This window comes from Stigmatopora argus, chromosome 4 (genome assembly GCF_051989625.1).
Source record: "Stigmatopora argus isolate UIUO_Sarg chromosome 4, RoL_Sarg_1.0, whole genome shotgun sequence".
NCBI classification, from domain to species: domain Eukaryota; kingdom Metazoa; phylum Chordata; class Actinopteri; order Syngnathiformes; family Syngnathidae; genus Stigmatopora; species Stigmatopora argus.
In genome coordinates, this window is record NC_135390.1 from 17,515,744 (window position 1) to 17,530,770 (window position 15,027).

The 15,027-nt window shown below is 43.8% G+C and overlaps 2 protein-coding genes across 2 annotated transcripts; both read left to right on the top strand.

The window, feature by feature from the left end:
• The first annotated feature begins 760 nt into the window (after window positions 1-760).
• Window positions 761-6,780, top strand: LOC144072862 (ubiquitin-conjugating enzyme E2 E1). Its single transcript, XM_077598222.1, has 6 exons — window positions 761-1,086; window positions 2,021-2,204; window positions 3,633-3,683; window positions 4,574-4,706; window positions 5,384-5,531; window positions 6,240-6,780. Exons 2-6 carry the CDS (start codon window positions 2,050-2,052, stop codon window positions 6,335-6,337), a joined length of 585 nt encoding a protein of 194 aa, XP_077454348.1. The 5' UTR covers window positions 761-1,086; window positions 2,021-2,049; the 3' UTR covers window positions 6,338-6,780.
• A 2,420-nt stretch (window positions 6,781-9,200) lies between these two features.
• Window positions 9,201-15,027, top strand: nr1d2a (nuclear receptor subfamily 1, group D, member 2a). The gene is made up of 8 exons (XM_077597743.1): window positions 9,201-9,529; window positions 12,133-12,360; window positions 12,439-12,527; window positions 12,615-12,759; window positions 13,380-13,921; window positions 14,010-14,195; window positions 14,281-14,491; window positions 14,818-15,027. Exons 1-8 carry the CDS (start codon window positions 9,499-9,501, stop codon window positions 15,015-15,017), a joined length of 1,632 nt encoding a protein of 543 aa, XP_077453869.1. The 5' UTR covers window positions 9,201-9,498; the 3' UTR covers window positions 15,018-15,027.

Genomic DNA, 15,027 nt, shown 5'->3' on the forward strand with positions numbered 1-15,027 from the left:
AGTGACAGAGTGCTGAGATCAAGAAAAAAAAACGTCAGAGCTCTTCCTTTTGTTCTCCTCATATCACTCGATGCTGTTTGTCGCCACAAGAGGGTGCTAAAGAGCAAGAATGGTCTCATCCAAAACGGACGGATCCTGGAAACGAAGATGAAAGGTACTAATTGTGTGTACATGACCCTATAATACATTGACACTTCATGCAAATGGTAATTTAAAGACTGTTTTTTTTTTACAAAAAACACAATTTTGACACCATAGCATGAATGGCAATATCAATGTTTTGCTCCCCACATAAAATCTTATGTCTGCTCTTTGATTGAATTCCAATCTGATGGTTAAAACCAGCAATTACCACTGGGATTTATGACCCCAAAAATCAATTTTTATTTCTGACAGACATTGACATTCTACCACTTTGCGCGTTCCCAACACTATCATTGGAAAAACAATGAAATTGACCTTCCCTCAGAAATGACACCCAAATAAATCAATTACCGACTGTTTATTCACTCTGCCCCTTAATCAAAATAAATTGGACGTCTACCGCCGTCATTGCTACTGAAACACGATTATTCCCCTCCACTTCTTAGCCGGTGTCATATGAAATGTTAAAATATTCCCACTGAATTCCCAGAAATGCCAATTCAGGAAAAAAATCAATCTTTTGGAGATTCTCCCAGCAGCCCCCTTGTGATTTGCCACTATGACGTCATTGTTTACCCAGCAGTTTTTTGATCTTCGTCTAAAACCCACGTTTGCCTTTCATCCCATTCCCAATTGGATGCTCCTTAAAACAAGCACCAAAGGCATATCTCGTGATTGCACTTGACTTTGAGATTATTATTTTTATTTTTTTAAATGCTCGTACACGTGTCCGTGTGGGGGTGACGGCGTCTGTCTGAAAGGGTCGTTGCGGTTGCGGCGTTTTCCATCTTCCATCATCACCACCACCACCATCACCTTCCACCAGGCACCGGCGCAGTCCAGCCCCTTACGCCGAGGAGAGCTACTTCCGTTCCGCATAGGGCGACAAGGCAGCAGCCAGCCAGCCAGCTTGCCGGCGGAGGTCCAGACACAAAAGACTGGGTGAGTTCGGATCCAAGTGATGAAGTCGGGCATGTCACGAAGCTAAAACGACATTTATCAGACCACCATTTAAAGACATTTGTCTACCCCGACTTCATTGTTTTTGGTTAAGATTGTTGTGGTCGCCGAACAGCGTTGAGAAGCCGAGACAAAACATAATAGACGGCAACGGGAAAAGCGGCTACGGCTATGAACTGGCAAGGCCTCGTTTTGCGTTCGATTCAAATGTATTTTGTTGCCTCTGGGCGCACTTTGTTAAGACTAAAATCGTCACTCGTGCCTTTGAAGATATTTAAACGTTATTGTAAAAATGGGCGCTAGTTTAAAGGTACGTCGCAGCCACGCCGTTTCAGGAAGTAGTCCTGGCCCTCGCTGGGCCTGATGAAAAGCTCTTCCCCGTTAACGTTTTTCCCGTTTGCAACATTTAAAAAAAACTTTTGATAAAACAGGATAGCGATTGAAAACCACCCCGTGACGCAACGGTGACATTTGAACTTAAACGACATGAGATGGAAATGGTAGCGTTGTTAGCTGGGAAGCTAACGGGGTGCTAACTAAGGTTGGAAATAAGTCGACTCCTCTCGTCCTCAGGTTGATAAAAGTATTGTAACAGTTGTATTTACATTTTCGTTAAGAAAGGAGACTAAAAAGGCAGAAGTTGGACCCGTTCTTCATCGACCTTGTGAGACAAGTGATGTAATGGCGTTTAAAGAGAAGCACAGGCAGCACCCGAAGAAAATAACAGAATTCACTTCTGCCTCAATGAGAACCAAAAGGAAACTTAATATGATAATCCTTTGGGCTCTTTAGCATTTCATAATTAACATTATTACCAAGTTAAAATGAAAAGCAGAACTGGGATTGGGATTTTCCGATCATTTCCAAATGTCAGCATGTTCACTGACACTATTTTTGAATCCATCCATCATCACAGGTCTCGGTTCTTCTCCAATCCAAACCGGAATGTCGGATGAGGATTCTCGTGCCAGCACCAGCTCTTCGTCGTCGCCGCCCTCGTCCAGCCAGAGCAGACAGAAGGACACGTCTTGCAAGAAGAAGCGTGAGAGCAAAGCCAGCATGAGCAAGACCTCCAAGCTGCTTTCCACCAGCGCCAAGAGGTTAGTTACAGCACCACCGTTATTCACCAACTACCAATATTGCAACGTGATATTGACTCAGCCAAACGTCCACTTTTAAACATACCTACCTGAATTTGAACAAAAAGTTCTTGTAGGACACCAGATTGGTGAAAAGGTGTCCTCTTGCTCAGCTGGAAGGAAAACCCGCACCTGTGGGATAGATATCCCACCCCTGGTCTAACCGTAACTCTCCCTCATTTCTAATCTTATCAAACCTGGCCACTCCTAAGGAGAACCTCAGCATCTTCATCTTCTCTACTTCTAGCTGCGCCTCCTGTCTTTTCCTCAGAGCTAATCCAGTGTTTCCCAACCACTGTGCCGTAAGCAATGGTCAGGTGTGCCGCGGGTAATTGCAAGAAGTCATAAAATGTAATATTCCGAGAGAGAAATCAATATGAATATAACGGGGTTAAAATGGAACTATTGCAAGGTTTAAATCAAAACATGATGAAAGGTAAATTATAGGTTATAGCATTACAAGATTCAAATTGTGAAACAGTCATTTTGTTGCTTTTTTTAAATCTAACATGAACCGGGAGTTGTTTGGTTTCGAGGGCATCAACTTTTGGTGATGTAAAGTCTGTGTGGGCATAACATTTTTGGGGGGCGTAATATTAGGAGATTGAAGTCACATTTAGAGAAAAGCCATGAAATCATGTGATTAAAAAAAACATGACTTGTATATGCATCACTCAAACTGGATTTTGTTCAAGCTCCGCAGACGCCAACTTTTGGTGACATTAGGTTAGTGTGAAAAATTACATTTTGGAATCATTTTGGAGGTTTATGTCAATCCAGCTGATAAAACTTTGATGAGAATGACTATTGTTAATATAGGCGACATCGTTTTAAATGAAACGATTTTCAGATGGTCCCTTGAGATTTTTTCAATGCAAAAAGCAGCTCACAAAAGGTCGAGAAACACTGCTCTAATCCATACAACATGGATTGACCTTACCACTGTCTTGTAAACCGTTCCCTTCATCTTGGCTAACACTCTCCTATCACGCAGCAATCACCCCTGATACGATACTTCCTCACTTCCTTTCCACCATCTGTCCGTCAAATAAAAAGGGACTGAAAGCGGACCCCTGGGGCATTCCCACCTTCTGTCACTCCCACTACACACTTGACTACTGTGATACACCTGTCAATCATGTCCCGAACTAGTCTTACAGACTTCTCCAGACTTCCACGGTTCCGCCACTGCTTCCCTATCTTAGCTTTCTCTCAATCTACAAAGACGCAATTCAGTTCCTTCCGACCTTCCGCGTACTTCTCCATTTCTAGCCTCAGCTTAGCGATAGTGTCAATTTGGTGCAAAAATAGCAACTTGCCCATATTTGGAGGCCAAGTTTCCACTTATTGTGCTGATGAGGTTCTCCTCTTTTTTTAATGCTTGTGTAGGATTCAGAAAGAGCTGGCTGACATCACACTGGACCCTCCACCAAACTGCAGGTGAGTCACAATGGCCTCTTTTTGTAGAATTTGGACTATCGAAAGTCGAAACCCCCAAGTCGACTTCCTCAAGATAATTTGCGGTCAATTGTAGTGCTGAGTGAATTTCAAAGATCGTCTTACCATTTTTCCGGAACCAAATTTTTAACGAAACCAGCCATCTACAGACCGCTTTGGCGCCGGGTAAAATCAGATTGTGTGGGTTTTGTGTGCTCTGTCCGGTTGAACCATATCAACTAAAAATTGGCCGTCTCTACGATGTAAATTAGGGATGTCCGATCGCAAATTTTGGCTCGTGGTTTTGTGAATCTGCCAATAATTAGTATCCAACAATCCCAGCCAAAATGTGACATCAATCAAAGTCAATGAGTTTATACTTGAAATAGATCAATGGAAACCTGTTTTTTACCCGATTCTGATCCATTCAGAATGATCGATTTCCAATCTAGTGTGGGACGTCTTCAATCTAAAAGTAATGTATACAATATCCAGGCAATCTAATTTTGATCCAACATTTTTACTCTAGTAGGAAAACCTATTGTTTTGAAAATCTCACCAGACTTTTCACTGTTTAAATGTTAAATATTATGACTTTTTTTGTTGGGGTAATGAATGTTTTCTGTTGATTTTTAAAATGTACCTTACCAATGACACTGTACAGTCAACATAATTCCAAAAAAAAGTCTGAATACCAACTGACAGCCTTAAATGTATTTAGATTGAACGAATTGTCAGCAAACCCACTTTATTTAGATATCTTACATACACATCTTTTCACTGTTTTTCTTTGCAGCAATATGTCACTTGACTTTTCAGGATGTGGTTTGGGGGCGGCACTCTCACTTGTCTCACTCTTAATGTTCTATTTTTATTTATTTTTTGATGTACAGTGCGGGCCCCAAAGGAGACAACATCTATGAGTGGAGGTCCACCATTTTGGGACCGCCGGGCTCCGTGTACGAGGGTGGCGTTTTTTTCCTGGACATCGCCTTCACGCCCGACTACCCCTTCAAGCCCCCCAAGGTGTGTCTCCCGATTGCATCCATGCTGTATACTTGGGAACGAACGGTCTTCTTGCATTGAATGGTCGTGTAACTCGGTCAGTGCCGTTGACATGGAGAAACGTCCAATCGTCTTCTCCTTTGAATTTAGGGGAGTTTGTCACTAGTAGATGCTATTAGTTAGACGTCCAATTCACTTCCACTTGTTATAAATAGGCGTCCAATCCATTTGAACTGGAAAGTTCAGCGAATCAATATGAATGAATATTGAACAGCATGCGCACACTAAAGGTAGCCACCAGAGGGCGCCCGTGGACTCTAGAAAAAAAAAGCTCTTCTCGCTAGTCTGTCCTCAACCGTATTTTATACTTTTTTTTAAATTTCAAATTGTGTACGTCATAACTTTTGTTTAAGTACGGTTTTTTTCTCTCGTAAAAACGGATCTCTTTTTACCCATTTCGGCATCAGAAAGCCGTCCACTTGGGAGAAATTTTTAGACTTGCGTGCGCCCAATGTGAGTAAATATGGGCCGCGTTGCATTTGCATTTTTTTTAATCGCTTAATAAGGGGAATTGCAAACATTATTAATGATTGATGGTGACACTAGTTTATTTTTTACTGTAAAGTAAAAGAGACTTGGGCAATTACGTTAAGTTCTTGTCTTTTTACTCCGTGTTTTTGCCGCTGTTGCCTTTTTAGGTGACTTTCCGCACTCGGATCTACCACTGCAATATCAACAGCCAGGGCGTCATCTGTCTGGACATCCTGAAGGACAACTGGAGCCCCGCCCTCACCATCTCCAAGGTGCTGCTGTCCATCTGCTCCCTGCTCACAGACTGCAACCCAGGTAAAAATTACGCTTTGCTTTTGCGACAGGAAATTGGCCAGCCACGTCCCATTATGAGTCCCGTAATTTCTCGCATGTGTGCCGTATTTTTCGCAAAAAAATGATGACTGAATCAAGGTTACGGCTTATATGCACGAAACTGCAATGTGACAAAAACCGCCATTACGCAAGACAGTGCGGCCGATACGGTCATTTATTTCAAAATAGAGAAAAGATAAACAGACGAAACGCTAAACTAAATTTATTTATTAAAATGTTAGTGGGCATTTCGATTATGAGTAGACCTGCACCAAAAAAAACAATGAAAAGCTTCAACGCACCATGCTCAAAAGATGTCAGGACGGCAGCCATTTTGGTCTGAGGATGCCATACTATGGGTCATTTTGGCAGCTCCTTTTAAATTCTTTTTTTTAAATCAGCCAATGGAATTTGGTGGGCATGTCCACAAATGTAGTCGTAAAGATTCTGTAAAAAAAAATCAGGCCGTGAAGTCAGAAACATAAAATTTACTGGGCAGTAAAATCTACATAAAAGCCCCGAGAAGCTATTTAGGAATAAACACGGCAGTCATGCTGGTTCAACAGCTCATTTCGATGTTGCGGATCAGTCCTGAAGATGGCTCCCAAATTAGCGCATGCGCGTCCATTAACGTTTGGGTAAGGCGCACTTGTGTGATAAGTGAAAGCAAATGTCCCACTTTACCCACAGCCGACCCTCTGGTGGGAAGCATCGCCACCCAGTATACGACCAACAGAGCCGAACATGACCGAACGGCCAAACAGTGGACCAAGCGATACGCCACATGAACCCGCAGGGGGCGACGGCGAGGGATCCAAGCGGGCGAGGAGCGAGAAAAAAAAGGTGGAAGTGGTGGCAGGGTTTTGGTTGGTCTGTGCTGGGGGGCTCGGGTTAGGGAGGGGTTTTTGGTTTTTATCTCAGATTTTTAGTACTTTATTGTCTGGTATATTTTTTTGCTTCCTGATTAAGTTATCTGCGCAAATATGAAATAAAAGAACACAACGGAAAAAGAAGACGTGTATGGGTATTCTTTTTGTTCTGAAATTGGTTTTGGGGGGGGGGGGGGCTTATTTTGGATTTCTCTAAACACGGAGTAGTTTTTAAATAGTATTCGGAAAAACAGACGTCACCGGCAGTGAACAAATAGTAAGTCTTGGCTTTTGTAGTTTCATTGTTTTTAACCCGTGTACTTGACACGTGCACCGTTTGGAATAAAGCACCTTAACCGCAATGTTTTTGTTATAGAGGAAGATTTCTTTTTTATTATCTAATCTTAACAAGTCTGCGTCACTCCTCGGTTTCCTTATTATATAACTCGACGTAGCTGAAAGAAAAGAAAGACGGTTTTGCGGGTTGCATGCAAATGTGCCGCTTGTTAATCAAGGAAGCAAGAGCCAAAAAGTTAATGGTCCAACTTTTTGCGGCCACAAACGAGATGCCAAACGTCACCACGCTAGATTTGTTGCGTCAACAGTTGTGCGTGCTGATAATGCCTTGAAAATGAACATGACGTTCAATGAGTAGTTTTGACAGTGTAAGTAAATATTGGATCAAAAATACTAATGGGAGATATTGAGCTAAACTGAAAAGGGCATTGTTTTATGTTTAATTAAATTTATTTTTTAAGTTTGGATTGTATAAAATGGTTTTTACATTTGGGGTGTGGCAGAAACTAAATGCATGGGTTTCATTGTTTTTATGTTTAAGAAATGTATTTAATTTTTTAAGTTCGGAATTTTAAAAAAATGCTTCTTTTTAACATTTTATAGGGTTTTTAAGAATTTTATTTAGGTGTGGAAGGAACCAAATGCATGGGTTTCATTGTTTTTATGTTTAATTAATTGATTTTATTTTTAAATTTGGAATCTTAAAAAGGCTTTAAGGTTAAGTATTTTTATTTTTATTTTCAGATTTGACAGGAACCAAACGAGTGGGTTTCATTGTACGTATTTTTTGTCAAAAAAATATATGTATTTTGAGTCTGGCCCCTACGTATCAAAGTTCAACAAAATTCAAGTTTTTAAAGGAAAAAAAACGTTTTTTGCAACATTTTTGTAGTGTTCTCAGACTTTAAAAATAGTAACAAACATGTTTTTTTTAAACATTAGCCTGACAGAAAAAAAAAATTACATGCATGATTTTCAAAGTAAACGCATTTCCTCTCAATCAAACAGCCAAAAAAATCATTTTTTTTTTCGAAATAAAACCAGCATATTTCTTCAAACCCACTGTTTTGTTTACTATACAGTGCCATGTGCTGTACATTGTCAAGAGGATCATGCGGTACTGCCGACACGTGCGCCTGCTGCGTGTCTTTCAGCTGTTGTGAGCACACGATGTTCCAGGGCCTGCAGGAAACACTCACCCAAGGAAAACCTCTGTAAAAGGAAAAAAAGGGGGAAAAGGCTCCCGTTCAGGGTGTCGTTGCCTTTAAATAGACGGTGTTGCTCTCCAGTGTGTGTTAGTGGTTTTCCTGTGTACACAACACTTAAAACAAGGACACAACAGATGCCTTGGAACATTTTGGTGACTCTTTTGTGTTTGTTTTTAATTCCGAATATCAATGTCTGAGGTCATCAAAGCCTTTTTTTGGGGTGAAAGTTTTCCTAGAGAGCTATGGGAAGATTTTGAAATTGCTCATTTGGTGGTCATTCTGCCCCACCGCTGGGGGGCGCTGAAGTTTCGGTTCAATGTGGATTTTATGTATGAGGAAAGTGCAGTTTGATTTTTTTTTAAATAGTGTTTATGATATAGGTATATGTTGAAGGGGCGGGGTCAAATTTTCCTCTTATTTCATATTTGTTGAAATTTTGAATGTAGTCACATTACAGGTATGAATTTTTATATTTTTGTTATTTTCAAAACCAACAAAAATCCATGTTTCTCTTAGTGTTGTTTCATTTTAAAATGATTTTTCTATAGAATTTCCCCAACTGTCATTGTTTAAACTACTACTTAATAAAGTAAAAATAAATGCATGAATATGCATGCTGTTCATACCTATTTGAATGCCATTTCTTTCAATAATTTAATCCCAGTTATATGCATCTATCTATTGATTTAATAATTTAAAATACTATTAGCACTAATCACAAAATCTAACGTCTGAATCTTAACATATGAACTTAACTTCCTGTATATATTTTTAAACTGCAATTCAGCCACACTACCATTGTTAATATCAGACTTGTTGCACCAGTGCGCTTTGACCAAAAAGCATGTTTAATTGTTTTCATTCACTTGCAAGACTTTTGATCCGGGCCAGACAAGAAAGGTCATTCTATTACGTGCTTATGTGAATCTTGTTGTGTGTCATTTAATTTCAGTGTTTACACAAGTGAACGCATTGAAAAAAAATGAGGTTGGGTGAGGCTGCTACTGCTGTGACACGAGCTCCAACCTTGGCGCATGCGCACATCGACCCGTCTCACGCAGCACGTTGTGGCTGCAACGTGAGCGCCGCGTACGCCGCCTCGATTGCGTGTGTTACGTCACTCGCGTCGACACAAGCTCCGCCCACGTCAGGGACCTGAAAGTGTGTCACTGGGTTAAAGTGGCTGCAACGGGGCTGGCCGGAGAGGCGTGGCCGGGGGGGGGGGGGGGGGGGGGGAGGCTGGAGCTCGGTCACATGGGCGGACAGCCCATGAGCGCACCGACGACGGTGGAGGAACATTCAGTACTAGTGCGGCGAGGCTGAGCACAAGAGGAGGAGGGGAGTACCTGCCTTGACGGTCCCTCCTCTCGCTCTCATTTTCTTTTCAACCTCCTTCCTAGGAAGTCGTTACCTCTCTCTCACACACAAGCTGCGAGTCACCGAAGACGACCTCGGGAACGAACCGCCTAAACCTACTCTCGTCCCGGTCGTCTTTGCCCCCCTCGTCGCAGTCTCTATTTTAGCTGCAACCTTGTTATTTTGAGTTTATTTTGCGGTCTTTTCCTCACCGTCGACATGCCCGAGGACGTCGGACCAGCCAAACCTGGTAAGTAAGCGACTATTTGAATAGAAAAATGCAGTGTAAAGTGACGAACGTGTCGTTAAAATGTCTGCCGGTTGCTTTGTGGAACCGAACACCTGAACTTAATCACCCGATACACGTGTAATACTGAGGCTTTCACGTCAGGCGGATTGAATGGGCAGCTCGAAATGAGTTTTTTGTCAAAGTCGTGACATGCTAAATATAGCTTTAAATGCCTCATAATGTGTTCATCCGCGATATGCACGACGATAAAAGTCGAATTTGGGGTGTTAATATCGGCGTTTGTACTTGTCACATTAACCTCGTTGCACTCCCTCGACCGGAAATAAATCGTTTTAAAAGTAAAACTTGGTTTTATATGTTAAACTAGTGATCCAGCAGGAGTTGCACCGTGAAAAAGTCGACTTTAAACATGTTTTGGGGTGTAAAATAGTGTTCAGACTGACAGTCCTCCGTCGTTTCATTCACTCCCATTCGACACAACAACCCTCTTTTCTCGACCTTTACATTTGTTGTAAACACTATATATTGAGAGTGGGGCTCAAAAACCCTTCATGGGTCTTCCGGCTGGGGTTTCGCGGTGTTAAAAGTCGAATGTACCCCCGTTTTGGTGTCGAAAAGTGGGTTAGGAGTCTTTGCTTCGTTCACTTTCCTATTGACAACAACGGTGTTCCACTTCCTCGCCCGGCTCACATGGACACGATAGCCTAGCCATGTGCCTCTGTGTACACGCTCGTCTCCAGCTGTTCCCTCATTGGCTAGCGCGTGCTGGGTAGGCGTGACGTCGCTGCCACTTCGCGCGAGCGTCCCCGCACTCTCATTGGCTGACGGCGAGCCTGTGACGCGTGGTATTGCATAATCCAGCATCGGACACCAGTGCGAGGTACACGTGAGTCCGGATGACCCACATTCTCGACAGATTGGCGGCCACCCACGGCTGGGACGCGCGACACGTGTGCGTGGGGGCAGAAACACAAAAGTCACGGTGCATGTTAGGTAATCACTTACGTGGACAGCGACGAGAATGGAAAGAAGGCTCATTAACTCTCCATCCGAATCACGCGTCTCATGTGGAAAAGCAACGTTTAAATGCCGTTCGTTGGCATTCTAAAATGGCCGCTTGTAGTTTTTTTGCTTTCCCACAAATTAAATGCAAAAGTACTTACAGGAAGTCACTGCTGATAAATTGAATTATGTTGAAATATTTAATTTACTCATATTGAAAACTTGGAGGGCTGGTTTTGAAAGACATTTTTTTTCAAAGCCAATGACGGTGATAGACGTCCAAAACCCATCATTTGTGATTCATTCATTTATTTTTTTTAAAATTCTGAAATGTCAGAATAAAAACTTAAAAAGGTCCTAAATAGATGTTAGGTATGTTGACACCGAACAATATTTTACTCCCTAGCTGCCATTGACAGAAATAGCCGTCCAATCCAGTTGAATCGGTTCAAATGGATCTATTAGCGACAAACTCCGTTAAATTCAAAACAAAAGGATGAAAACCTCCCATTTAAACCCGTTACTCGTGTTTATCAAGAATCTAATGCTAAATTCAAATGTCCCTAAACATTGTTTGGAACGTGTCATACAAGATATCAAATAGCCAAACTGACAAAAACAAAAAAAAACATTCTTGAATCATCCCACAAAAATCCATTAAACCTTGCCAAAATTCAAATTCACCAACCCCGTCAGAAAATATACTCTGTCATAATCCAGTTGTAATCTTGCCCAAAAATGTTTTTCTTTTGTTGTCGTCCTTTGCGTGGATGCGTGCGTACACTTATTATTTTATTTATTTATTTTTTTAAGATGTTTTTGTTGTTCCACTGGTTTAGTGAACCGTTGTCTATGTACACGATGTGATGCGTTCACATGCAAACACATGGATACATGCACATGGACTGCCTCTTATGTAACACTCGTTATCCAACTGGCAGGCTGGAGGTGATAAAGCAGGTCTCACCCTCACCCACACCCATCCAAGTATCAGCCTTTAAATTTAAAAGGGGCATGCGGGAAAAGCTTACTCTTTGAATGAACTGTGCCTGTCAAAAAATCAGCTCATGCGCCTGTATTATCTTATTATTATTATTTAGTGTTTAGAATTTTAACTGGAAATGGCATTGGAAGAAAAAGGTGGTCGATAAATACTATGGAACTAGGTGACTGTTTTTCAAAGTAAAAGCAGAATTTTGTAAACTTTTTTTTGATGAGTTTCTAGTATCCACACTCAGTATTAATTTTTCAACTTTTCCGTGTACTTTTTATTGTAAAACCAAAATTAAGACTTTTAAAATGAGGAATTGTTTTTTTATAAAGTGTTATCTATTCAAATTAATTTGTCTAAAATTTAAAAAATCTATAATTATTTTATGAACAGTTTTCTATTTTTTTATGTTTAAATTTGGATTTTAAAACTTGACTTCACTCGAGAAATTCAAAGTAAAAAAAATAACCTCTTTTTTTGCCTAATTATCTTTAAAAAAAAATCAAGTTAAATCAAGAGAATCATTACAAGTGACCAATTAAAATGCTGCATAAATTCAAAAATCCGAGCAAAAGCCAACAAAGATTGACCAACAAAAATCTTTTTTCAGGCGGCGTGATCGCCTACATCTCGTCGGGCGCCGCCTCCAGCCCCGAATCCTGCATGAGCACCAGCCCCGGCGCCGGCACCGGCTTCCTGTCGACGTCGCCGGTCCCGACTCGCCCCTCGCTGCCCAGCAGGGCGGTGGGCATGCTGGTGGACATCGCGCCACCCGCCAAGAGCTCGGGCCGAAGCGCCGACAAGATGGGGCGCTCCGCCTCCAAGAGCGGTATCACAAGTAAGCCCGGTTTACTCCCTTCAGCCGCCGCCGGACGGACGCCGTCCCGATCCTCACGCGGCTTTTCTGCCCTCCCAGAAATCAATGGCATGGTCCTGCTGTGTAAAGTCTGCGGAGACGTGGCTTCGGGCTTCCATTACGGCGTCCACGCCTGCGAAGGCTGCAAGGTGAGGGGTCGCAGCGACCGCTTGGACTTTTACGCTAAAGAAAAAGGCATCCGCTCGCAGGCTAACGCGGCGCCGTTGTCTGTTCAGGGATTCTTCCGCAGGAGCATCCAGCAAAACATCCAGTATAAAAAGTGCCTCAAGATGGAGAACTGCACCATCATGAGGATCAACAGGAACCGATGCCAGCAGTGTCGCTTCAAGAAGTGCTTGGCCGTCGGCATGTCCAGAGATGGTCAGTACGTGCGGCGTGATGGCGGGCAATAGCGGGTCGTTTTAGGACGGGGTGCCGCGGTAACGGAAGGGGGTGGAGTCGATCGGGGGAGAAATGCTCTCGCGAGTATGTGTCTTATAAAAAGAAGGAAATTGGAAAAGAATCAATTGACTCGTTTGAGCCTAATGAATTGGAAATGTTTTTTGGGACAGGTTAGTTTTTTGTGGGGGGGGGGGGAAGAAAGAAAAAAGTGCTGCTGTAACATAGGTTGGCCAACAGATGGCGCCAAAGCCACTGAAGAAAAATGTTCCTGAGAACATTTTCATTGCAGAATGGGATGAAATGATTCGAATCATCTGAATGAAATAGAAATGTATGATAAGTACGATTAAAATAATTTCCTTCATTATTTATTTTTATTATTTAATGGGTCTGATTTATCTCGTGAAATGAACTGCAATTATTTATAATGTCTCACAATTCAGTACCATGTAGCACACTTGATACAAAACTAATATTTTAATTATTGCATAAGAACTGAAATGTACATTTAAAAAAAAAAGAGTGAATGGTGAGCCATTTTTTTGTGATTCTACTAAATGGAGAAAGTCACGTTTTAACGCTAAGCCTTTGCGTTGCAGCCGTGCGATTTGGCCGCATCCCTAAGCGCGAGAAGCAGCGCATGCTCCTGGAGATGCAGAATGCCATGAACAATATGATGAGCAACAACAGCCAGCTGCACGGCATGCTGCACGGCCACCAGAGCCCCCCTCTGCCGGCCGACGCCAGCCCCTCGCCCTCGGCGTCCTCCTCCTCCTCGTCCTCATCCTCATCTTCGTCCTCCTCCGACTCGCCATCCTGCTCCAACCCCTCGTCCCCGCGCTGCCCCATGCGCGACGCCGAGTCGGCCGTCTCCATGGACACCAGCTCGTCCTCGTCCTGCTCCTCCGACAGCGGCGAGGACGAACTGCGGCCCGCCGAGAAGACGACCTCGGCGGCCGGCCCCCACGCGGAAAGCTGGAACCGCTGGAACGACAACGACAACGCCCCGGCCGCCCCCTCGGGGTACCGGGAACCCCCCGCCGACGTCTTCTCTCGCTTTGACCGGCACGCCGGCGGCGTCCACGCTTGCCCCGCCGAAGCGCAGCGGCAACACCGGCGCTCTAACGGCAGAGCTCACTTGGTAAGGCTGCGACCGGCGCTTTCTCTCGAGTGGGGCGGGGTCTCCGTCGCCGGCTTGGTCGCTGACGTCTCTCTGGCCCCCCCGACAGGTGTGTCCCATGAACACGTCGCCGTACGTGGACCCCGACAAGCCCAGCCAGGAAATCTGGGAGGAGTTTTCCATGAGCTTCACGCCGGCCGTGCGCGAAGTGGTGGAGTTTGCCAAGAGGATCCCGGGCTTCAAAGACCTCCCCGAGCACGACCAAGTGGGCCTACTCAAAGCCGGGACCTTCGAGGTAAGATGGCCACCCCTACCTAGCTACTTCTCTCCCTCCCTCCGTCCGTCCCTCCGTTGCTCAATGTCGCGTCGCCCCCCCTCAGGTCCTGATGGTGCGCTTCGCCTCGCTCTTCAACATGGCCGAGCGCACGGTGACCTTCCTGAGCGGCAAGCACTACAGCCTGGACACGCTGCGGGCGCTGGGCGCCGGCGAGCTCCTGGCGTCCATGTGCGACTTCAGCCAGAAGCTCACCGCGCTCGGGCTGGACCGCGACGAGATGAGCCTCTTCACCGCCGTCGTCCTCGTCTCTGCCGGTAAAAAGACACTCCCTTTCTGGCCTCAGATCGACTCGGAAGTAACAATATGAACATGGTATCGTTTTTTGAGATGCCGTATTTAAAATGTGCTTAAAAGTCAGTCCGATTTTTAAACGAGAATGGTCAATCAAATAGTCATTTTGTGATTGTCCTTAATATTCCCCCCCAAAAGTGGGATAAAATGAAAAAAAAAATCCCTATCCAATCCATTTTGCTTCCAATTTCATCCTCAGTCAATCAATGGCCTAAATTAAGAAAACACAAGAAATTGGGCATTGTTTTTTTTCATTCTCCAACATTTATTATATATTTTTTTGCTTTAGACCGCTCAGGACTGCAGGACCTTCAGGCAGTAGAGGCCCTCCAAGACAAGCTGATCCGAGCGCTGCGGCAACTCCTGATGCAGAACCACGGCGAGGAGGCGGGCACCACCTTCACCAAACTTCTCCTCAAGCTGCCCGAGCTGCGCTCGCTCAACAACATTCACTCGGAGGAGCTGCTCTCCTTCAAAGTGCACCCCTGACTGACTGACT

Coding starts and splice junctions, on each gene's coding strand:
- LOC144072862 (XM_077598222.1), top strand. CDS start 2,050: ATGTCGGATGAGGATTCTCGTGCCAGCACCAGCTCTTCGTCGTCGCCG. Junction 3,684..4,573: donor GACCCTCCACCAAACTGCAG/GTGAGTCACAAT, acceptor TTTGATGTACAG/TGCGGGCCCCAAAGGAGACA. Junction 5,532..6,239: donor GCTCACAGACTGCAACCCAG/GTAAAAATTACG, acceptor CTTTACCCACAG/CCGACCCTCTGGTGGGAAGC.
- nr1d2a (XM_077597743.1), top strand. CDS start 9,499: ATGCCCGAGGACGTCGGACCAGCCAAACCTG. Junction 9,530..12,132: donor CGTCGGACCAGCCAAACCTG/GTAAGTAAGCGA, acceptor ATCTTTTTTCAG/GCGGCGTGATCGCCTACATC. Junction 12,760..13,379: donor CGTCGGCATGTCCAGAGATG/GTCAGTACGTGC, acceptor TTTGCGTTGCAG/CCGTGCGATTTGGCCGCATC.